The sequence below is a fragment of the Chlorocebus sabaeus genome, chromosome 23 (assembly GCF_047675955.1).
Source record: "Chlorocebus sabaeus isolate Y175 chromosome 23, mChlSab1.0.hap1, whole genome shotgun sequence".
Classification (NCBI taxonomy): domain Eukaryota; kingdom Metazoa; phylum Chordata; class Mammalia; order Primates; family Cercopithecidae; genus Chlorocebus; species Chlorocebus sabaeus.
In genome coordinates this window covers 13,832,297-13,856,606 of record NC_132926.1, presented here as the reverse complement: position 1 = coordinate 13,856,606, position 24,310 = coordinate 13,832,297, and the positions used below count along the sequence as shown (strand labels likewise).

The 24,310-nt window shown below is 38.9% G+C and overlaps 1 protein-coding gene across 9 annotated transcripts in view; it reads right to left on the bottom strand.

Moving 5' to 3' along the window:
* PANK3 (pantothenate kinase 3) overlaps positions 1–24,017 on the bottom strand; it is a 92,026-nt gene extending 68,009 nt beyond the window's left edge. For all 9 annotated transcript variants that reach the window (XR_012090792.1, XR_012090787.1, XR_012090786.1 and 6 more), the window contains exons 1-6: positions 23,465–24,017; positions 11,353–11,705; positions 8,427–8,680; positions 6,281–6,457; positions 3,466–3,589; positions 997–1,122 (exon numbers count right to left, since the gene is read on the bottom strand). Coding sequence is in view for 1 of the 9 variants with exons in the window: in XM_008015257.3 (XP_008013448.2) it covers positions 997–1,122; positions 3,466–3,589; positions 6,281–6,457; positions 8,427–8,680; positions 11,353–11,705; positions 23,465–23,966 (1,536 nt within the window). In the remaining 8 variants the exon portion in view is untranslated. The remainder of the gene's footprint in view (positions 1–996; positions 1,123–3,465; positions 3,590–6,280; positions 6,458–8,426; positions 8,681–11,352; positions 11,706–23,464) is intronic.
* Between the last annotated feature and the right edge of the window lie 293 nt (positions 24,018–24,310).

Genomic DNA, 24,310 nt, shown 5'->3' with positions numbered 1-24,310 from the left:
ACAATCTATCTGTTTAATAATATTTGGAAACCTACCAATTTCTGCGTTGTTAGCTATTATAAAAAATCTTCTGAATCTGTATTCTTGATATCTACACAGCTTTGAAATATGTATTTTTATTTATTATTATTATTTTTAGAGACATGGTCTCACTATTTTGCACAGGCTGGCCTTGAATTCCTGGGCTCAAGTGGTCCCCCCATCTCAGCCTCTTTAGTTGGGACTATAGGCTCACACTGAAATATGTATTCTAAAAGTGTGGCCTTTAGACACTAAAGCTTCCAGAACTGTAATAGCAATTCTGCACCCTCTCCCCTTTACTTAATAAACAAACTAACTTCCTCTGCCTGTGCCTGACACTCACACGGCACGCCATGTGGAACTGCACAAGGGCACACCATTCTGATTTGTATTGTGTGAGCAGTGACAATGAGACAGGGAAGCTTTTAAGAGCAGAATAATTTGAATCTGTGTTACTAATTTGTAATGATACAGCCATTTGACTTTGATCACAAAATGATTCAAGTTAAGTTAATCCAAAACATTATGTGGACTGATAATTGCTCAGATCAGAATTTAACTGCATGTAGTAAATGAATACTAAAAAATTTGGGGGTGCTTAGCAGGTTATTATAATTCTCTTTCCCACAACTGAAACTGAAGTGAAGGAACCAATATTCTACCTAAGGCTGGGCACGGTGGCTCACACCTCTAAAGGATTGCTTGAGGCCAGGAGTTCCAGACCAGCCTGGGCAACAAAGACAGATCCTGTCTCTACAAAAAATATTAATAAAAATAAATTAGCTGGGCATAGTGGTGCACGCCTGTGGTCCCAGCTACTTGGGAGGCTGAGGTGGGAGGATTGCTGAGCCTAGGAGGAAGAGGTTGCAGTAAGCCATCATCGTGCCACTGAACTCAAGCCTAAGTGACAGAGCAAGACACTGTCTCTTAAAAAACATGCTATTAAAATTCACAAAAAACATTTTCCTACCATACCTCATGTTCTAGAAACAATGCTTTTAGTTGACCTTTTGACCAATAATCCAGTGCATACGCCAGAAGTTTCATTGAGAGGGTATTGACACGTAAAAAGTTTCCAACAAAGACAACTCTGTTTATTTTCTAAAAGAAAAGAACAAAGAAAAAACTTGTAAAAATAATTAACACATTTTACAATATAAAAGGTTTCAAAATATTTATTTAAAGATGTAAACAACAACTAACCTTTATCAGTATAATACCTACTACATTCCTGGCATATAGCTCTATAATCCTGAGTATTTAAAAATTAGTTCTGCACACATCATCCAAAATCCACAAAACGTATAACATCAAGAGAGAACCCTAAACTATGGACTTTGGGTGATGATGATGTGTGTGCACAGGGTGATTGACTGTAACACATGATCACTCTACTGTGGGATGTTGAGGATGGAGGAGGGCTGTGTGTATATATATAGAAGGTGGTATATGGGAACTCACTGAGCTTTCCACCTAATTTTACGTGAAACTAAAACTGATCTAAAAAATAAAGTCTACTTTTAAAAAAAGGTTCTAGAAAGACTCCTAGCAGATGATTTCAGGTAAGACTTGTTTTTGAAAATGGCCAATAAATAGCCCCCTTACAAAGTCATTTGGAGACACATTATTGATGTGATTTAAAAAAAAAAAAAAAAAATCAAAACATAGTAAGTACTATGAAATGCATTTACGATAAGTAGCAAATTTGGCCCATACATTGCACATTATTGATGTGATTAAAAAAAAAAATCAAAACATGGTAAGTACTATAAAATGCATTTAGAATAAGTAGCAAACTTGGCCCATATATTGCAATGCATGTTGAACAATGACATGCAACTGTGGGTTCTATAGAATTGGAGAGTAATACTAACTGGGGCACTGGCACGTGCATTCCTCTAGGATTCTAGCATTCTTTCTCCGTCCCCTGCCTGATTAATCAAATCATTCTCTCTCTGCAAAGATTCCACACTAATTTGGTTTCTTAGATATCTCTATAAGGAAATCTTAGGGGAACTGGTGTTTGAATCACCAGAAAACTTATTTTGACTCTCACAATATACTGACTTTTGAGTAGAAATCTTTGTACATAAGTTGGGATACTATAAACCACGGCCTAAATCATTGTTAACTCAATTGGTCAGTGGAAATTTAGACACAAAGGGCTAAGAATAAAGGTTTCAACTTGTTGTCAGCTCCCAACATGGCCTACTAGTAACTCCATCAACCAACTAACACTTAAGTTTCTTAAGTTATTAAAAAACTGATGAGATCAAGTTCTGGATTTAAATATAGAATAATTCAGAGGATGTGCATAGTTGTTCTCTCTGCTGGAAGCTTTCTCCCCAAAATGTCTACGTGCATAGTTTCCCCCTCACCTCCTTCAAATCTCTGCCTAAGAATCACATTTTCAAGAAAGCTTTCCTTTAACCACTCAATTACTTGGCAATTTGTCCTCTACCACTCTCTGCCTTATTCCCAATCCTCTTTATCCTGTTTGATGGTCTCTTTTTAAAAAAATAGCATTCATCACCTAATACACACTAAACAATTTACTTAATATGTCACTAGAATGAATGCAAGCTCCACAAAGCTAGATCTTTGTTTTCTTCGTTAATATATTCCAAATACCCAGAACAATGTCTGGCATCTGGTAATCAATAAATATTTACTCAATGAATAAATGAATGAATGAATGAACAAATGAAGGGTTCCTTCAAAAAGCTATTTCCCAATCTATTTAAAGTATTTGATATTTATAAAAATTAAATGGGCACATATATCTATTATTATATAAGGAAGCTAGAATTAAATATATATATTCTCTTCCAAACAAAGAATCCCAACTATATGGTCAATCTAACAGTATATGCTTTTCACATTTTTCTTGGAACAATAAACACCACTCAAATATCATGAAGAACAGGTCTCAATGCCTTCATAGCCCTGTACAATGCTGCTTGATCCATATGCAACAAGGCAGCACTGTAAAGAAGCCGAGGGCAGTAAGAAAACTTCCAAGAATTTCACTAATCAAATGCAACATTAAGCACTGGTGGTATAGTGGTGAGCATAGCTGCCTTCCAAATGCAACAGTAAGACTAAAAATAAAAATGCTTTCACAAAGTAGTTACCTCAAAATATCTTATGCTTAGAATTTTCTTTTACATCCTCAAGGGATTTAGGTTGTGTTTTTCTGAAAAAAAATTCTGAATAAATTTCTCCTATTTCAATTTGAATTATCTGCTACTTTCTTTAAAGGTAATATAGCAATTGGGTACATAACATATATACCTAATGAGTCTTGGCGTTTAATGGGCTACATCTCAATCCCAGAGGCCTCCTTAGGGAAAGTGAAGAAGCCCTGCTAGGTGTATATAGGACTCCAATTCACATTTTTGATAATTTGAGTTTTGCAGGTTTTTTTTTTTTTTTTTTTTTTACCTCATTAACAGCACACATTCGTGCCACAGAACCAATGTTATTGGTGATAGTAACTAAAGTAGCTCTTGCCAGATCTTCTTTACTAACAGATTCTCGCTTCTCCTTATAAATCATATTCCCAAAACTGCAGAAAAATGAAAAATAAAGTCAAATCTGCTGAAAACAAGCAACATTTTACATATTAACAGATATATCTATAACTTGGATATTTTTTATAAAATTAGGACCAAAAAGTAGAAACACATAGGGATAAGATCAAAACAACCTAACAAAAAAATCTATGCAAGAGTAAAGTAATACCTTTCAAAGAATTAAGGTTAAAATGACATCTCAAAAAAAAGCATAGTTATTGTAAGAAAGCAAAGATTACCAAAATATCTTCATTTTTAAACCTGATTCAAAACAAATTAACAAAGTCAAAATTACAAAATGTTTCCAAAAGTATCTCAGCTTTAACTTCAAATTCTTTTTCATTCAGTCACAAGAAACATTTATGACATACCAAGCTTTGTGCTGGAGACACAGATAGTCCCTCAAACAGAGAATTAGTCTAGTGCAGCATTGTCCAATAGAAATAAAATATGAGTAATATATAATTTCATATATGTTCTATTAGCCACATTAAAAAGGTAAAAATAAACGTGAAATTAATTTTAATTGTACATTTCATTTAAGCCAATATATCCAAATATCGTCATTTCAACATGTGGCACTCAAATGCCAAGTGCCTGATGTGACTAGAGGCTACCATAATGGACAATGCAGGCCTAGATACAAAAGACAGCAAGAGAAGCGCTAACAGTAACAGGAAAAACAACAAACAAAGGCTAACCTCGGAAATACAAAGAAAAAAGTATCTTTTATTAAGTGGTAAGAGAAAAAAGTTAAGAAGGTATGAGGCAGGGCTTTTCAAAGCAAAGGGACCAGAAAAAGCCACAGAAAAAGAGAAGGAAAATCTTAGGCAGAGGCAACTAAAGGTTAAAGGCACACAGAAATGAGAAATGAAAACATCTATGAAATCACAAGATGTTTGGTCAGAGTGAAGCGTCTATGTGAGGGAGAGGCAAGATATATTATTGAAGAGTGAGACAAAGTCCACTATCAAAGGACACTGGATTCCCTGACAAAGAACTTGGGGCGCACAAGCAACAATGGTTAGGAAGCATAATGAGAGACAAGACTGATAAATAACAGAACAGTAAATTTAAAATATTTAGGAATCAATTTAAAAAGCCATGTATGGACATATTTGGAGAGGCCTTTTTAAATGTGTGAAAGGCACAAAAGTAGCCTTAAACAGATAAGCTAAGTTCTTCAACAGCAAGACTTACTATAAAGATATCATCTGTCCAAGTTAATATATAAACTTACTGAGATTCCAAAAAAACTTTCTGTAATAGAGAAAATGCTTGCCCAGTTCATACAGAATATCAAGCAAAGAAGTGAAACTAGCCCTTCTAGAGATTAAAACATACTTTTTATGCCTCTATAAAGCTGAAAGTATAATGCTGGTACATCAACAGAATGAAAAGCCAGCATATGTAAAAAAGCCATCTCAAATCAGTGAAATAAAGATGGATTATTAGACACTAGGGCCTTCTGGAAAAAAAAAAAACAAAAAAAAAAACCCTGAAATATGAAAGCATGATCTGTAACTTACAAAATACCCTAAGATAAACTGTAAGTAAATCAAAGATTTAAGTATAAAAATACCACCATTAACATATTAGAAGAAAACAAGGATTTATTCCTTTATGTATTTGGAATGTAGAAGACTTACTTACTATGAATCAATATCCAGAAGCCATAAAAGAAAAGACTGATAAATTCAACTGTATAACAATCGAGCAGAAAAGTAGAACATGAACAACAACTCACAGAAAATAAAATATGCAAGGCTCTTAACCCCAGTGTTGGTAGGAGAAATGTAAATTAAAATTACATTAAGGGCCAGGCACAGTGGCTCAGGCCTGTAATCCCAGCACTTTGGAAGGCCAAGGCGGGTGGATCACCTGAGGTCAGGAGTTCAAGACCAGCCTGGCCAACATGGTGAAACCGTCTCAACTAAAAATACAAAAAAATTAGCTGGGCGTGGGGGCGGGCGCCTGTAATCCCAGCTACTTCGGGAGGCTGAGGCAGGAGAATCACTTGAACCTGGGAGGCAGAGGTTGCAGTGTGCCAAGATGGTGCCATTGCACTCCAGCTTGGGTGACAAGAGTGAAACTCTGCCTAAAATAAAATAAAATAAAATGAAATAAAATAACATTAAGATACCATTTCTCCACCAGAAGGAGAAATGCAGAAGTCAGCACTCTACTGGTGAAACAGGCACTTTCATTTACTGCTAGTGAGAGTGAAAAATAGTACCGCTCCTTTGCATAGTTAACAATATCTCAAAAATGCATTTGCAATCCAACTTTTGAGAATTTATCCTACACATGTATAACATAAGGACAACAACATGTAAAGATTTCTAAGCTATATGGATACTTTAGAGTATATATACTATGCCATATAATGGTAAATTACCTTTTGTATATGGGGAGAAAAGTAAGAATATGTATTTGTATGTGCATCGAGAAACACTGGAAGGACACTCAAAAATTAAAAAAGAAAAGTTTCCTACAAGGTGCACTCAGGGTAGACTTCTTAATGTATACTTAATTTTTAAATGACATCTATGTTCAAAACTTGGAACCTAAAATGGGTAAGAGAAAGCACCCTTACAACTTTCTGTTATACTGCTTTCCAAACACGTTAAGCAACTTGAATTACTTAAGTTCCGTAACTTAAATAACACAAATGTTAAACTTACCTAGAAGCTACAGCCCAACCTGGCAAACCAAATCTTTCGTAATCTCCTCCATAAATATCACGGACCAGCTTGTCAGCTTGTGTGCTATCACCTTTGGATGCCATTTCAAGAGCCTCTTCAAAACTTTCACAGCCAGTCAATAAACTGCATAAACCCAGAAAGGTACCCCCTCCAAGGCTAAAGAAAATAAAGAAACTTGCTAAGTTGCATTTATACATTGTATTCTTTCTCTAAAGTAAAAGGGTGGCTCATTCATGTATTCAATAAACACACAGAAAAAACCCATGACTAACGCTAAGTGCTGAAATAACATAATGAAGACAACAAAAATTGTTTAGTAAAACCAAACTTGTTAGATCAAAGAATAAACCAAAGGAAAAAAAAATCACTTGGTGGAAATAAGAGGAAAGACCTCTTAAATATCTCCCAAAGTCTTCAGCTAATACCTTACACTCTGTAGTTACCAAAAATAAATTTTTGTGTGTGCATTAAAAAGGAATAAATGTTAAAAATCAGTACCATATTAATTACAAAGAGAAAATCTGTAATTTTTCTTTTGAGACAGGGTCTCACTCTGTCCCCTCAGGCTAGAGTGCAGTTACCATGATCATAGCTTACTGCATCCTTGAACTCCTGGGCTCAAGCAATCTTCCTGTTCCAGCCTCCGCAGCGGCTAGACTACAGATGCACACTACCACACTGGACTAATATATATGTATATATTTTTGCAGAGATGGGGGTCTCACTATGTTTCCCAGGCTGGTCTTGAACTCCTGGTCTCAAGCAATCCTCCACTTTGGTCTCCCAAACTGTGAGAATTACAGGCATGAACTACCATGCCCAGCTTTGTAATTTTAAATGGTTTCCAAGAAATGATTTTGGGAAAGGCGTATTTACTTGGTCTGACATGGATGAAATCAATTCAGTGTGATACATTAACATTTAACATGACCTACACATAAATACAATGAGTAAATTTATGTCCAGCTGGCCAACACGTCAATTACAGAAATTTATTTGCTTCTATTATTCTTTTGGATATGCTCACAGAATGAAATCATATCTAATTCCTAAACTCTAAACCTTTGCTCCCTAGTCTCACCTAAATTTCCAGCAAGTTCTACCCCTGAATCACTGTTGGATTTAGTTAACAGACTGAACTTCTTTTGAGTTAACCAAAGAAGGTAATAGTAGCGTATGATTCTTTGGCATAGAGAATTACAACAGAGGTGAACTTTTAACCACTATAAAAATAAAGTACTAATTAAATATAAGTATAATTTAAACAGAATTACTACTTTAAAATTAAAATGAGTTTTTCCACAAATCAATCTAAAGTATCCCAAAATCTTTCTTCCTTAAACAGGAATCTTCACCTCTCTGTAAAAGTTGATAAAATACATAAAAGAATCATGAGTTTTAAATCTTATTTCTCATTCATATTTCAGGTATTACAGAAAAGTATGTGGGCTATTTGGGAACAATAATGTTATCACAAAAAGAAATCACATTAATTCATCCTATAAGAATAAATTACAATGTTCCCCAATACTGCAGTTTAAATGTTCATCTATTCAGCACATTGCAAGCTAGAGGTTTACATATATTAATATCTATTAAAAAGTGAAAAAATAGCTAAAGAAGAAAAATGCTTTGGAAAAAAGAACAAAATATAAACATAGTAAAGTTTTAAAATCAACAGAACACTGTTGCTTCCAAGTCAATGCTCTTCGGTTAAATTCTAGAAAAAAATGTTACCAGACTCATTCTAGATAAAAATTCACTTTTACTATTATGGAAATTTTGATCCCAACTGATGCTGACTAATCAACATTTAATAATTTCAGTTTGAGTCTTGACATAAATATCCTATAAAAATACATTATCTGTTGGCTGGGAGCGGTGGCTCATGTTCGTAATCCCAGCACTTTGGGAGGCTGAGACAGGCAGATTGCTTGAGCTCAGAAGTTCGAGACCAGCCCGGGAAACATGGCACCCTCTTTCACACACACACAAAAAAAATACATGTTTGCTGTTGTGCAAAAACATACTCTTTTACTGGTGAAAATGGCATTATTATACTGATTTCAAAACTTCTGTGTATAAAACAATGTGAATGCAGCAATACAACCAAAAAGGTCACTACCTTGTCCCAGTCACTCGTTTATAGTTGTCTTTGGAATGGACTGCTAAAATACTGACTCCTGAGCCAATGTTCACTACAAGCAGTGGATAGGGATCATCCAGGTTAAAAGGCATCTTTTGGCATCGCTCAGGTTCTGAGGCATTAGCAAAATAATAGCACTCGGCTTGTCCATTGAAACTGACAGAGTCTATATACAGCAAGCCCTTTACAAGGCAGTCAAGTTCATCCAGTTTGTGCAGGTGGAGGTTTCCAATCTGTTAAAACAACAACAACAACAAAACAAAAAAGGATGACATTCAAAAACACTCGACTCGACTAAAATGATTTTCCTGTATTACTTTACAAAAATTAAAAATAATCTATGACCCCACATTTTCATTTTGTTTCATGTCAAAATCTCTTTAGGGATTTCACCTAGTCCACTGGTCCTCAGTGAGGGTGGTATCACCTCACTGCTAGCTTTCTAAATGATGGGGAGGAAGGAAGAACCAAACTGACATTTAGTGGGCAGGGACTTGTGATGTTAGACATCTTTAATAGGTGGGACATTTCTGCAAACCAAAGAATTATCCCATCTATGCATTATCTTTGAGTGTTCTGCCAGTCGTTTTTATAGTGGCAGTAGGAAATTTATCTATAATTATCTGAGGCTAGAGAAGAACAAAGTTATTTTACCTGTCAGTGTATATAAATACAAAAGTATTTGTCCCATGGATTTATTTATTTATTTATTTTTGAGATGGAGTCTAGCTCTGTCACTCAGGCTGGAGTACAGTGGCATGATCTCGGCTCACTGCAACCTCCACCTCGCGGGTCCAAGCGATTCTCTGCTTCAGCCTCTCGAGTAGCTGGGATTACAGGTGCCTGCCACCATGCCTGGCTAATTTTTGCATTTTTAGTAGAAATGAGGTTTCACCATATTGACCAGGCTGGTCTCCAGCTCCTGATCTCAGGTGATCTGCCCACCTTGGTTTCCCAAAGTGCTGGGATTACAGGCGTGAGCCACTGCACCCAACCCACACAGTTTTAAATATATACTATATTTGCTAGGAAATGAACCACCATATAAAGCAAGGGAATATTGTACTTCTTACTGTTTGGAATTTTACCAAGTGTTTAGCATGTTGGAGGGTCATGTCAACAACAGCAATGCCATTTATGGTATCTGATTTTCCAATAGAACATACCATATCAATCTGGCATGTGTAGCTTTGGTATTCATGATCAATCTATGCATAGGTGCAAGCATATAACTACTTCATGATGTCCTCTGGAATGATCATACTGTTTGTTAATCTACCCACTGACAGGTTAATTTCTGATTAATCACTGATACCTTAATCTCCTGTCTTTATATTATAGTTTGAGTACTAGTTTGAAATTATTAAATTCATCATTTCAGGTTAGTAAAAAGTGTATTATAAGACATTTTTTATAAAACATTGCAGCTTAGATATCAGTTCCTCTGGGAACCTCTTCAACTCTCTAGCTGTTGTTACTCCTCTGTGTTGCCAAGGCACCTCTTTTCATACAGTACTATAGATCGTTACCTCAAATTATAAGGGTCTCGCTTCTATGAGCCATTTAAGTCATTTATATTCCTTTTGAGACAGGGTCTCATTGTCACCCAGGCTGGAGTGCAATGGCTCAATCACAGCTCACTGCAGCCTCAATCTCAAGAGCTCAAGCAATCCTCCCACTTCAGCCTCTTGAGTGGCTGGGACTACAAGCACAGGCCACTATGCCAAGCTAATTTTTTTTTTTTTTTTTTTAGATGGTGTCTCGCTCTGTCGCTCAGGCTAGAGTGCAGTGGCATGATCTTAGTTCACTGCAAGCTCTGCCTCTCGAGTTCATGCCATTCTTCTGCCTCAGACTCCTGAGTAGCTGGGACTACAGGTGTGCGCCACCACACCTGGCTAATTTTTTGTATTTTTAGTAGAGACGGGGTTTCACCGTGTTAGCCAGGATGGCCTCCATCTCCTGACCTTGTGATCTGCCCTCCTCGCCCTCCCAAAGTGCTGGGATTACAGGCATGAGCCACCGCGCCCGGTCCAAGGTAATTTTTTTTATTTTTTGCAGAGACAGGGTCCCGCTATGTTGCCCAGGCTGGTCTCAAACTCCTAGCCTCAAGTGATCCTTCCACATCAGCCTTTATATTCCATTAATAGTATTTTCTTATGATTTTGAGAAATTAAATTATTCACATTTACGTTTTCAAGAAAAACAAATTTCAGTGGTATTCCTAAATAGAGCCACTCTTTATTCTAATAGAAAAGACTAGAAGCCTGGCAAACCACTCTTTGAACTGTCATTCTAATGTAAAAGACTAGAAGATGGCAAACTGCTAACAGCACATAACTCAAACCAATACTCATAGTTCTCCTGCCATATCCATTCAAATCACCCCATCTGACACAGGAACATGGCAGGATTGACAGTGTAAAACAGAAAAAAAAGGGTAACAGATTTTCATTCAGGTGTCTATTATACTAACCAAAAGACACTGGTTTCCAAACTTAGGGTTTGGGAAGGAGATGGCCCTGGAAGATTAATATTATTTGAATAAGCAATATTCCAAAAACCATGTAAATGTAGGACAATAGTGAAAATAATTCAAGTTTCATTTATATCTGGCTTTGTACACTGCCAAATTCATTAAAGTCCCCAAATTCCCTTTTTATCGTAGCTTTGTAGTACAGACCTAAACAAGTTTTACCAAATATTATGTGCAACAACATGGCTAAATCTGGGCAATTTTTAGTTACCCCAAATAAGTGTTTAAAACACCCTAAGTGAAAGGCAATCACGGATACATATTTCCCACTGCATGTGCAGGGAGAATTAAAGAACATGCTAGATGGAAACCTACTCTCATATTTAAAAACGAACACGTATCAATTTTCAGTTTTGAGTAAAAGATACCTACTGTGCGAAAATCTTTTTCAAACTTGTAAGCACCACCTCCTGTAGCACATAGCACCGTCTGCAATGTTGAGAAGTTTTTATCTCTTCCCATTTGGATAAAAGTAGGTAGGTCCTGGGTTGGAAACCTGATAAAGTGCAAGTTCCCTCTTCGGCCAAAAAGTGTTAAATCCTTCAGTTCAAGGTGTACATCCCGAATGCCGGTGGATCCATATGCTACATTAGAAGTCAAATATTTCCGAATACTTTTTAAACTCTCAACTTCTTCTTGTTCTTCCTCTGCTGTGATATCAATAGGTTCAAAGTATGAGAGCTTTACTAGAGTTCCCCCAATGTCCATGCCAAACCATGGGAAAGCTATGGGAGGAAGAAAAAAAATTATATATATATATATATATCTCCATTTTAGAAACACAAATTAGAAACTAGTTAATTAGTCACAAACTTCATTTACTCTGAGTCATGCATTCAGGCAATAATACGTATTGGGTAAGACACATGTTCCATGTGGAACTCACCTTTTTCCCTTCAAAGTTTTATTAATATATTTTCTAAAAACGTATAGGGTGCTTAGAGTTGACCCAGGATCTTTTCATTCCTGGCCTGGTAGGCACTCCTTTTCATTTACTATATACTTACCATGTGCTCCAGGGATGAGAAAAAATTCAGATCATTTTTTTTTCCCCCCAATAAACAGGTCATCACTAAGGGCATGAAAATCTTTGTTTCTATAAACATTTTAATACAGTAAAACTGGCCTATAATCACTTCAAGTAACCCAGGAGAAAAGCATCTCCTGAAAAAGCAATTCCTGCCAGGTATGGTGCTTACGCCTGAAATCCCAACACTTTGGGAGGCTGAGGTGGGGGGCATTGCTTGAGGACAGGAGTTTGAAACCAGCCTTGGCAATATAACAAGATCCTATCTCTGCAAAAAATTTAAAAATTAGCTGGGCGTGGCAGCATGCACCTGTAGTCCCAGTAACGGGAGGCTGAGGCTGCAGTGAGCCAGGTTTGCACCACTACACTACAGATTAGGTAACAGAGTGAGATCCTGTCATAAACAAACCCAAAAAGCAATTCCCTTCAGTAAATAATCATTATCTCCTCTACACCAGGAAACAGGAATGCAAATGAATAAGATAAAATACCTGCCCTGAAGGAGTGCTCAATGTAGCAGGGGAATATAAATAAAACACATAAGGAACTAGAAAAAGGGGGAAGTCTGAGGAAACAGAGGACCTTGCACACTTAGCTAAAGAGCTTAGACTTGAACCTCTTAGACAATGGGAACACTACTGATGTTCTAAGTAAGAGAGTGGCACAGTCTACCTTCAAACTAGAAAGCGAACAAACTTTCTACTTTGGTAGTGTACGGGATGATATAAATGAGCTGCTTAAGATGTGCCTGTAAAGTAAGGCCAGCAATAAAGGCCATCTTAAGTAACACCCTCTTGAAAAAAATGGTACAGACCATTTACAAAAACCGTATCATTTAAAAACAGATTCCTGACCTCTTACCTCAGAGGCACTGGACAATAATCTTGAAGAGTGAGATATGGGATGCCATTAAAAATTATATACTGTATATATACGTAAGATTATACTAGAGTCAGATCTAAATGGCATTTGAAAATCACTGGCTTTGGTCACCTGATTCCTTCAGGCTATGACATTCAGTTTTACAACGTGATTTCCTTATATTTATTGGCCATAATCCTTACACAGATACAACGGAGTGTTTTACAATTGTTCCCAAGGCTGGAAGGAAAGTCAGTATTGTAATATTAAGAATTACAAAATTCAAATTTTTAGAATTAGTTTAAAACACAACTGATTCAGTTCTCCATAGAATTACAGCTAACATTTACTGAGTGCTCAGTAGCTGTCAGATACCGGCTCATTTAATCCTCAATACCCCCACTATGAGATTGCTCTATTAACTGTATCACTTAGACAAGGAGGCAAAGCAATTACAAACTTGCCTGAGGTCAAACTGTTAAGTGACAGTGAAAAGATTCCATCCTAAAAATATGTATTTCTATTCTCTGGGATCTTAACTATTATGACAGAGACTTAAAAAAGAGTTTAATACTCAAGATACATGGATTAAAATGTCTGGCAACAAAATATATTTAGCAGTTTTTATGTAAAAGTTGTCATAAATTATTTCTAAAATTCTACTTTCTTACTCATTTTACTTGATATGTGTGTGCCATTACAAGACCAGGAACATATAATTCAATAAGAAGTCTATACATTTCTCCATTTTATAATTTACACATTTACTAAAATTAGCATAAAAGTTTGAATATAAGGAAGGAGTAATCCTCATTATCTTCTTTTGGAGAAACAGTTTGTTCATCTTTATATTTGAAACTCAAATTACAGATCTGGAGCTACATTACAGATAATCTTAAGAAACAGTATTCTGTATTCTGGAAAGGTACTTCCCAGTGTAGGAAAAAAAGTTTTTTAAAAAAGTAAAATGACATTGGACCGTAATTTGGGAAGCCAGGGGAAGTTGAGCCCAAACACAATACTTTCATCATGTCACCTATAAACAGGTATAAATAACTAAGCAACATAAGCAGAAGAAAGTGACTAAATTTTCTGTTTTGTCTAGTGACTAGCAAGAAAGGCCGTCTTTTTTTTTTTTTTTTGAGATGGAGTCTTGCTCTGTCGCCCAGACTGGAGTGCAGTGGCATGATCTCAGCTCACTGCAGCCTCCACCTCCTGGGTTCATGCAATTCTCCCGCCTCAGCCTCCCAAGTAGCTGGGACTACAGGCGTGCACTGCCACACTCAACTAACTTTTTTTATTTTTAGTAGAGAAGGGTTTTCACCATGTTAGCTAGGATGGTCTTGATCTCCTCACCTTATTTTGTGTGTGTGTGTGAGAGAGACAGCAACATGGCTGTTTATTTCACGTGGGTGCAGGAGGGCTGAGTCCAAAGAGTCAGCAAAGGGTAGTGGGATTATCATTAGTTCTTATAGGTTTTGGGATAGGCCATGGAGTTAGGAGCAATGTTTTGTAGGCAGGAGGTGGATCTTACAAAGTACATTCTCAAGGGTGGGGAGATTACAAAGAACCTTCTTAGGGGTGGGGGAGATTACAAACTACGTTGATCAGTTAGGGTGGGGCAGAAACAAATCACAATGGTGGAATGTCAACAGTTAAGGCTACTTTCACTTCTGTTGTGGATCTTCAGTTGCTTCAGGCCATCTGGATGTGCACGTCACAGGGGATATGACGGCTTAGCTTGGGCTCAGAGGCCTGATAGTCCTGTCTTCTTATATTAATAAGAAAGGCAAAACAAAATAGTGAAGTTTTGGAGCGGTGAAAAATTTTGGGGGTGGTATGGAGAGAGAATGGGCGCTGTTTCTCAGGGCTGCTTCAAGCAGGATTAGGAGTGGCGTGGGAACCTACAGTGGGAGAGATTCAACTGAAGAAAGATTTTGTGGTAAGGGACGATATTGTGGGGTTGTTAGAAGGAGTATTTGTCCTATAGAATGGTTGGTGATGGCCTGGATACAGTTTCGGATGAATTGAGAAACTAAACGTAAGACACAAGGTCCAAATAAGACAAGGAGAAAAACGGATACTAAAGGACTAAGATTTGGGAGGACCCAGGACATCCAATTAGAGAGTGCCCAAGGGGGTTCAGCGTAATGACTTGCTTGGTTGGCAAGTTTTTGGGCTCTATCCTTGACAGGGTCCTCCGTTTTAAGTTGGAGGCTGAGCTTGGTGAGGAGTGTTTTTAAAAGACCATTAGTCCATTCTACCTTTCCTGAAGATTGAGGACGGTAAGGGGTATGAAGGCTACATTGAATATCAAGAGCCTGAGAAACTTCTTGGGTGATTTGACTAATAAAGGCCGGTCCATTATCAGACTGTATAGAGGTTGAAAGGTCAAACCGAGGAATTACACCTGACAAAAGGGAAGAAATGACCGCGGTGGCCTTCTCAGACCCTGTGGGAAAGGCCTCTACCCATCCAGTGACAGTGTCTACCCAGACCAAGAGGTACTTTAGTTTCCTGACTCGAGGCATATGAGTAAAGTCAATTTGCCAATCCTGGGCAGGGACAAATCCCGAGTTTGATGTGTAAGGAAGGAAGAGGGCCTGAACAATCGCTGAGGAGTAGTAGAATAGCAGATGGAACACTGAGAAGTGATTTCCTTAAGGATAGATTTCCACAATGGAAAGGAAATGAGAGGTTCTAAGAGTCGGGCTAGCGACTTGTAACCTACAAGGAAGAGGTTATCAAATGACGATAGAATAGAATGGGCTTGTGAGGCTAGAAGGGGTTGATCTCCTGACCTTGTGATCTCCTGACCTTGGTGTCCCACAGTGCTGGGATTACAGGCGTGAGCCACCGTGCCCGGCTAACGAAGGCCATCTTAAGTAACACATGCTTGAAATGAATGGTAGCAGCGATACTAACACAGGGTAAATTCATACAGGTGTTTGCTTGGACAAACACACTTAAATAAAACAATAGGAGCAGGTCTCTTTATCCCATAAACCAGAGATTCCTTCAGAAATGTCCCAAACTGGCCGGGCGTGGGGCTCACGCCTGTAATCACAGCACTTTGGGAGGCCAAGGTGGGTGGATCACTTGAGTTCAGGAGTTTGAGACCAGCCTGGCCAACATGGTAAAACCCTGTCTCTATTAAAAATACAAAAATTGGCTAGGCTGGTGGCACACGCCTGTAATTCCAGCTACTTAGGTGGCTGAGGCAGGAGAATCATTTGAACCTGGCAGGCAGGCGTTGCAGTGAGCCGAGATTGCGCCACTACACTCTAGCCTGGGCGACAGAACAAGACTCCATCTCAAAAAAAAAAAAAAAAAAAAAAAGGTCCCAGTCTGTTTAAACAACATGTTATGAGGACACTTTTCAATGAGCATTAGATAAAACAAAGGCATCCTTCTGATATTAAATAGCCAAAATGAATTATCCTATTTGACTGATGGTGGACTCTAGAAGATTTTGTGGGGCAGGGGTGGAAATCACTATTGCCATATCAAGTACATTCTAGGATAAAAAAATTTATACAAGGTGAGATTAAGCTAAAAACCTTTATTTTTCAAAATTCAAAATATATTTTTAAAAAATATCTGCAGGTTTTCTTTCTGTGCTTTGTGTCAAATAAACATAGGTGTTAAAACAGACATGCAAATATAAAAATGTTACTCAGGGAGCAAACTACAAAGCTAATACATCACCAAGTTTAAAGTTCATGCCATTTTTATTTTCAGCCAAAAGTCTCTGCTCCCAGGTTTATAAATATCTGAATACTGTCATTCTCGAAAGCAAAAATCTCAATTAACACTTACACAAAGAACTTTGAATTATTATACAAAACCATGAATTAAGTTTCAAAGGAACTTTAACATCCAGGAAAAGAGTTCAAGTTTATAGACTAAACATTAGAGAAATAAATTATCTACTTTTCTGAATCTATGAATAGGTACCAAAGATTCTGACTCCAAAGGTCTATCAACAATCAATTCCAAAATACATACTTTGGCTACTCAGTAACACATACAGTGAAGCATTAAAGACAAACACATAAAAGGTGACAAAATATCCGTAAAGGTTGAATATCCTTAATCCAAAAATCTGAAATCAAAAATCTGAAACTTTTTGAGCACTGACATAAGGCTTCCAAGGAAATGCTCAACAGAACATTTCAAATTTCAGATTACGGATGCTCAATCTGTAAGTATAACGCAAACATTCCAAAACCCAAACGTAACTGAAATCTGAAACACTAAACACTTCAGGTCTCAGGCATTTCAGATTAGGGATAATAAATCTGTATTTTACACACACACACACACACACACACACACAGAGCTGGCAGTAAAAAGGCTCATTCATAAGTGACTGAAATCCTCTTTTTAAAGTCTGAAGTACATGAAAATGTTCATGTTTACTGACATTTTCACAAAGAAAGAAAATGGCTATCTAGGTATAATAAATCATTAAATGATGAAAAACAAAATCCTTCCACTGCTTCTTTAAAAGGGTTTTCAGGCATGTTTTTTTGCATGAAAACAACCAAAAGAAAACTTCACTGAACATTATGATGTACTGAAAAGAAAAAAAAACAATATTAAACAAAAAGTAAAACTTCCTAAACAAAGCTATATTTTATCTTATTACATATGTTAAATCTCTCATGTGTGGTTTTTTGCTTTTTGGTTTTTTTTGAGACGGAGTCTCGCTCTGTCACCCAGGCTGGAGTGCAGTGGCGTGATCTGGCTCACGGCAAGCTCCGCCTCCTGGGTTCACGCCATTCTCCTGCCTCAGTCTCCTGAGTAGCTGGGACTAGAGGCGCCTGCCACCATGCCCGGCTAATTTTTTGTATTTTTTAGTGGAGATGAGGTTTCACTGTGTTAGCCAGGATGGTCTCGATCTCCCGACCTTGTGATCCGCCCACCTTGGCCTCCCAAAGTGCTGGGATTACAGGCATGAACCTGGCCCTCATGTGTTTTTAAACTATATTAAATACTTCAGAATACTATAAAATGTGTACACAAGGCATAACTATGAACTCATAAACAAATTATTAAATTTCAAACTTGTGACCCACTTATTACTGTATTAGACTAGAGAAACACAATGTTTTATAAAATATTGTAAATTAAATTGGAAAAACAGCACTATTATCTTAAGTTACTGCCAGAAGAGGTAGGTTTTTTAAAAAGTTAACAATGCAAAAAGCCCAAGATTCATTTCGCATATAGTCTACTAGAAATGTGTTCATTCCTTAAGTGCTGTTTTTAAAGAAAGGTAAACTAGAGAAGCTACCCCGCAGATGATGACTTCATAGTAACCACAATATGCAAACCAGAAAATCGCAGGCTCCTTCTATTATTTCTAGCATATATCAGTTATGACAATTTTCTCCTTAAATCAACAAACTAGGGACTGAAAGAGAACTCACCCTGCTGTAACTTCAATTAAGAAAAAAGAAAAGCTGGTGGCTGGTAATGGCCACCTTTTACACTGAAATCCTTTCAACAGACTTCAGAAAGTAATTTCTTTATGCCAGAAAAATAATCACTATTAAAAAGCACGAGATGCAGAACCTCAGCAAGGCAAAAAAAAAAAAAAAAAAAAAAGGCACAAAGAAGGCAACACGAACAGAAGAGACACGAATTCTCAATTATGATACATTCCTATCATTTAGTAAGTGGTCTAATTACCAACATATATTTTCCAGTATATCTACAAAATACTTATGATTGATATATTGTCACCAAAATAAGGGTAGGACATGAAGCTCAAATTTTACTAATTTGCAATTAAAATATGAGGAAATATACAGATATTAAGTACAACCACAGATCTACCTAATAGTTCCATCAGGTAAGAAAACACCAGTTTCCCGGCCGGGCGCGGTAGCTCACACCTGTAATCCTAACACTATGGGAGGCCGAGGTGGGCGGATCACTTGAGGTCGGGAGTTTGAGACCAGCCTGGCCAACATGGGGAAACCTCGTCTCTACTAAAAATACAAAAATTAGCCAGGCATGGTGGCATGTGCCTGTAATCCCAGCTACTTGGGAGGCTGAGGCAGGAGAATCACTTGAACCCGGGAGGTGGAGGTTGCAGTGAGCCGAGATCACACCACTGCATTCCAGCCTGGGCGACAAAAGCGAGACTCCATCTCACAAAAAGGAGAAAAATATCAGTTTTCTAAGAAATCAAGCAAGTATCTACATATTTATAGCTTTGTTGCTTCTGGCCAAGAGACCCTTGAAAAGTAGGTCACCAGTGCATAAGCAGCCTACTTACAGCATATAACCTAAACATATATATATATATATATACACACACACACACATATTTTTTTTTTTTTCAGAATAAAACATTCCTTGCTAAGGTGGAAAAAAAAGAACCAAAATACACATTTAAAAAGCAAAACAAAGCACACATTACACAAATGTAAGCACTTTGATGGTGGCCAATATACAGTCCCAGACAGTGAGAATTATTAGAATCTCTCATGATCTGTTTATTCTGCCTTTAACAAAATAATAGCTCTTATTCTATGTCTCAAGTGGTCTCATGAGAGTTGACATTAGTTCCCCATATGTAGCAAAAATATCTCAAACTACTACAAGGATGAAGTGCTATTTCTTACTAGACGCATTATATATACAAAAGGAGAAATCTTGTCCAATCACCTTTTAAAATACTGAACAGCAGAAGCTATCTAGCCACAAGAGCAGACTGTTAATTTCTAACAAGGTGTGATAAACTTGGTATCCTACTAAGTGTTTGCTAAGGAAACAGGGAACAATCACTAAAAGAACTATTTAATTGCTACTGGTACCATGCAGATTTCAGACTAAAGGGATCCTGGCCAGGAACGTGGCTCATGCCTGCAATCCCAGCAGGAGGGTCACTTGAGCTCAGGAGTTCAAGACCAGCCTGGTAAGGGCAACATGGCAAAACCCTATCTCTGCCAAAAACACAAAAAAATTAGCTGGGCATGGTGGCGAGCACCTATAGTTCTAGCTACTGGGGAGGCTGAGGGGGGAGGATGATTGCTTGAGCCTGGGATGCCAAGGTTGCAGTGAGCTGAGATCGCGCCACTGCACTCACTGCACTCCAGCCTGGGTGACAGAGTGAGACCTCGTCTCAAAAAATAAGAAATAAAAATGGGGGTGTGGAGAGACACTAAACTAAATCAGGACTTAATTGTTCTTTAGGCATAAAGGGAAACCAACGTGAAGAATGCTCAAAACATAGGGTATTTTAAAGAACAAAATTCTAAAGTGAGCATGTACGCTGGTATATTCTAGATAACGCTTCAACTTCCTGGATAAGACATTTCACTATTCTCAATAATCATTCCAAACAAAAATGGTTTTTGTTATGAAATAGACTAAGAAAATAATCACCTTCACACCTTCAGGATTACGATTCCTTAGGATAGCTTCAGGTGTTTTTTTCTTTAGTAAATTAGTTATTTCTAAGGGGAGCTATATTAGAAACTACTACCCCAACTATCTACTGGGAGTGATGACTCTTATATTACAACTGAGTTTACAAACAGGCCAATCAAATGACACAGACACAAACTACAAATACATGCTATACCATTTTCTCTGGTCTTGACAAAAACTTCAAGTACCTTACTACTTGGGGTAATAAAGAACAAACTCAAAACCTACATCACATCACACTTAAATATATGTATCACCTTTTACTATCACTTTGTCAATCCAGTTACGTGCTATACAGGTAATCCAAACACAATCTTAAAAACCTGTACCCTAAGATATCACATCAGGCAGGGAAGAGAGTAACACAGGATTGACTTTCTCCTTCCTTTGCCTGGGGTTGAATTAACACATAATTTCAAATGCTAATCTTCCAGTTACACAATTTAGAGGATAAAATCAATTCCTTTTTAAATTTTCTGGTTAATATGTGCATTCGGTATATAACCTGTTAAGATATTGGTAATGTATTTAGAAGCAATATTTTCTAACACTTAGGTGAATAATGTAAGAACACATGCGAAGCCAAGGTCACTTGTTTAGCCAATATAATATACAGCTTCTTCTAGTATGCAGTTAAATGATGCAATGCATATAAAGAAAATGCCATACACATACTATGTGATCAATAAATGTCATAATTATGCCAAAAAAACCCATACAGGTATTCAAAAACAAAACAAATATATCTTTTGTTAACCTGAGTGATTTAAAGTTAAAATAATATTATTATTATTATTTTTTTAGATGGAGCCTCATTCTGTCACCCAGGCTGGAGTGCAATGGCATGATCTCTGCTCACTGCAATCTCTGCCTCCTGGGTTCCAGCAATTCTCCTGCCTCAGCCTCCCAAATAGCTGGGACTACAGGCGCATGCCACCAAGCCCGGCTAATGTTTCTATTTTCAGTAGAGATGGGGTTTCACCATGTTGGTCAGGCTGGTCTTGAACTCCAGACCTCGTGATGCACCCACCTCGGCCTCCCAAAGTGCTGGGATTACAGGCCTAAGCCACCGTGCCCGGCCTTATTTTTTATTATCCAGGACAGTTCATGGTTGAAACACCTTTCCCACACACAAAGGTGATGTTCCTTACTTTCACGACAAACAATAGACAGGAAAGTCACCTTTTGCATATAAAAATGTTAGGCTTCTACATCATAGTAACTGACCAGATTTTCAGCATGATTAAATTTTAAGATTAGTGGTCTCACAACGTAACACAATGTTGTAATAATCAACTTATTTGGGGAAAAAAAGGGGGTATTCTCTTATTTCTCAACCTAATATGTATTTTTAAGACTTTAGCTGGGACTACAGGCATGTGCCACCATGCCCAGCTAATCTTTTATACATATATATTTTTTGTAGAGACCAAGTCTCGCTACAGTGCCCAGGTTGGTCTCGAACTTCTAGCCCCCAGTGATTCCTCTGCCTCGGCCTCCCAAAGTGCTGGGATTTCAGGTGTGAGCCACCATGCCTGGCCCTATTTTATGAACTTCTCATAATAATCTTTATAATCTTTTCTAAAACACCTTTGAAGGGGGTGGTACTTATACCTGATTATTAGTTTGTTCAAATCTAAGTAATCAAATTACTATCATGACAAAAGAATCACCACCAGAAGAGTCAGAATTTGAGTTGGTCATACACTGTTCATCAAATGGAAATTCTAAGAGAAGCAGAGAAAACGTATGCATGAGGGAAAACGTCCAAGTGTTCTAATTACTGCACCTGTTCAAGATGCATTAGTTTAACTCAGCAAACGTAAATTCGAAGTCTCTCTATATTATCACTATTTTATAGACTTCTTGAACAACTATGACAAGATCTATTGTTATCATAAAAAAAATTTTAAAAATTTTAATTAACAGATGACACTACCAGATAAAGTACTTAGACAATGCCCTATGGGTGCAGGAGAAAGAACGCTGTATTATGAGTCAGTCCATTTAGAGTTATGAACCTCATAGCACATGGCTGGGTATATCCTTGGAAAAGTTACTCTGGGGCTAAGTTCAATTTCCTCACCTGTAAAGTTAAGACCAAATTACCTTACAGTTAAATAGGAATTTGTAAGTTTTCACAGTGTTTTGGCTTGTTGCCTCTCAGGTGAGTTTTACAGGAACCCTGATGGATGGGCAGGGAAGGTGTCAGCGCCCTGTTTTATAGTTGAGGATTTCTTAACAGTTAAGAGATCACATGAAACACTGTAAAAACAACAAAAGCATCAACACGATGAGCATGAATCCCCACATTCCTAGTCCTTCTGGGAGGCAATACTTAAGAGTGACAATCACAACGGCTGAGTGATTAAATAAGTCAATTACTGGAATAAAAGGTTTTTAAAAGACTAACCATAAAAGGAAGCAAATGAAAGTCGACCTTTCTAAAAGCATAGCAAGAATTTTCTTTTAAGTACATACATAGAAAGGTCTCTACGGGTATTCACCGTAATATTAACAGTGGTTCGCTCCGGGTGCCGGGAATACGGGTGACTTTATCTTTTTTGTTTATCTGTGTTTTCTAAAACAAACATGAACTAGTCGATATTCCAAACAAAAACAAGCCAAAGCAATTACACGCTGGCAGATTGCATGCACGTACGTTTGAAAGCTCCAACTGTAACAACAGTGACAACTCCCAGGAACCCACCGGCATTTCAAGGACACCAGCAGGAAGCCCGGAAATCCGTAAAAACAGGTGCTAAAAGCCGCCAGCGCAACCTGACAGCCGCGACCGCAACCTGACAGCCGCGACCGCCTCTTTTCAACCTGAATTCAGGGGGAGCTGGGAGAGGAGACTAGTCTAGTTTGACAAAATCCGAATCAGAAATTCCCTCTGGCACCTCCCAGATCTCGAAGAGAAAGTGGGAGGAAAGGCTAGGGGGCGGCAGGCATTCACCATGCATGAATAGGGGGGGATGGGGAGGACGGAAGCCTCGAACTCGTGGCTGAAATGGTCCCTCCGCCCCCATCCCGGACTAGGCGCCGGCGAGGAGCAACGGGCTTGGAAGCAGGCCGCCCAGCCAAGGGGCTTTCAGACGGGGCCCAAGGATGCCCTCCCAACCCGGCAGACCCCAGCCCCCATCTTACAGGGTTTCTTGGCATCTTTGATCTTCATGGCGTCGGCCCGAGGGGCGAGGGACGGCGTCCGATCCGGAGCACTGAGAGCAGAGACTGCGACTCCGGAGGTGGCTGGGCCTCGCGGCGAGGCCCGGCCGGTTCCTCCCCTCAGGCCGGGCGGGGCCGGCCTAGGGCGGGGCGGCGGCGCCTGAGCAGATGCCCGGCCCAGGGGGCGGCCCCCCACCCCCGCGAGGGGCGACCGGGACCGAGCAAGCTGGGGAAGGCCGCCGGCCTCGCCGCTCCGGGGCCTCCCCGCAGCCGCTCCAAACAAAAGGCCCCGGTCCCGGGAGCCGCCGCCGCCGCCGCCGCCGCCGCCGCACTGAGAAATAGCCCGCCCAGGCCGAACGCCCACGTGATGCGAGCCCCCCTCGCTCCACTTCCGCCTGGCTGCTGGGGATTGTAGTTCTCCACGTCGTGAGGCCCCGCTCTCTGGCTGTAGTTGTGCAGGTGGACTACAAAGCCCAGGATGCATCCCGGCCCCTCCTCCGAGGCTCCGAGGCTTCTCAGCTTCCGCAGATCGCCTCAGAGTGGTCCCAGCGAGAAGAGGGCCGGGTCTTAGTCACGCCAGCGAGGAGGCGACCAATGGTGACTGAGATGGGCGGGCTGGGGAAATCGGGCTCAGACCTCAGCAGGTCGCGGAAAGAGAAGAGGGAATGAACTCTTGCGGGGATTGTCATGGCTGTTTGACCATTCTCAGACTTCCCTTTGAGGCAGGAAAGCTGGTCGTCAGGCCATGGAAAGCGCTAGAATCCGTGCTTTAGATACACCCTTGAGTACATTGGCGAATTAAAGTCATTCACAAAGGAATCCTCTTGC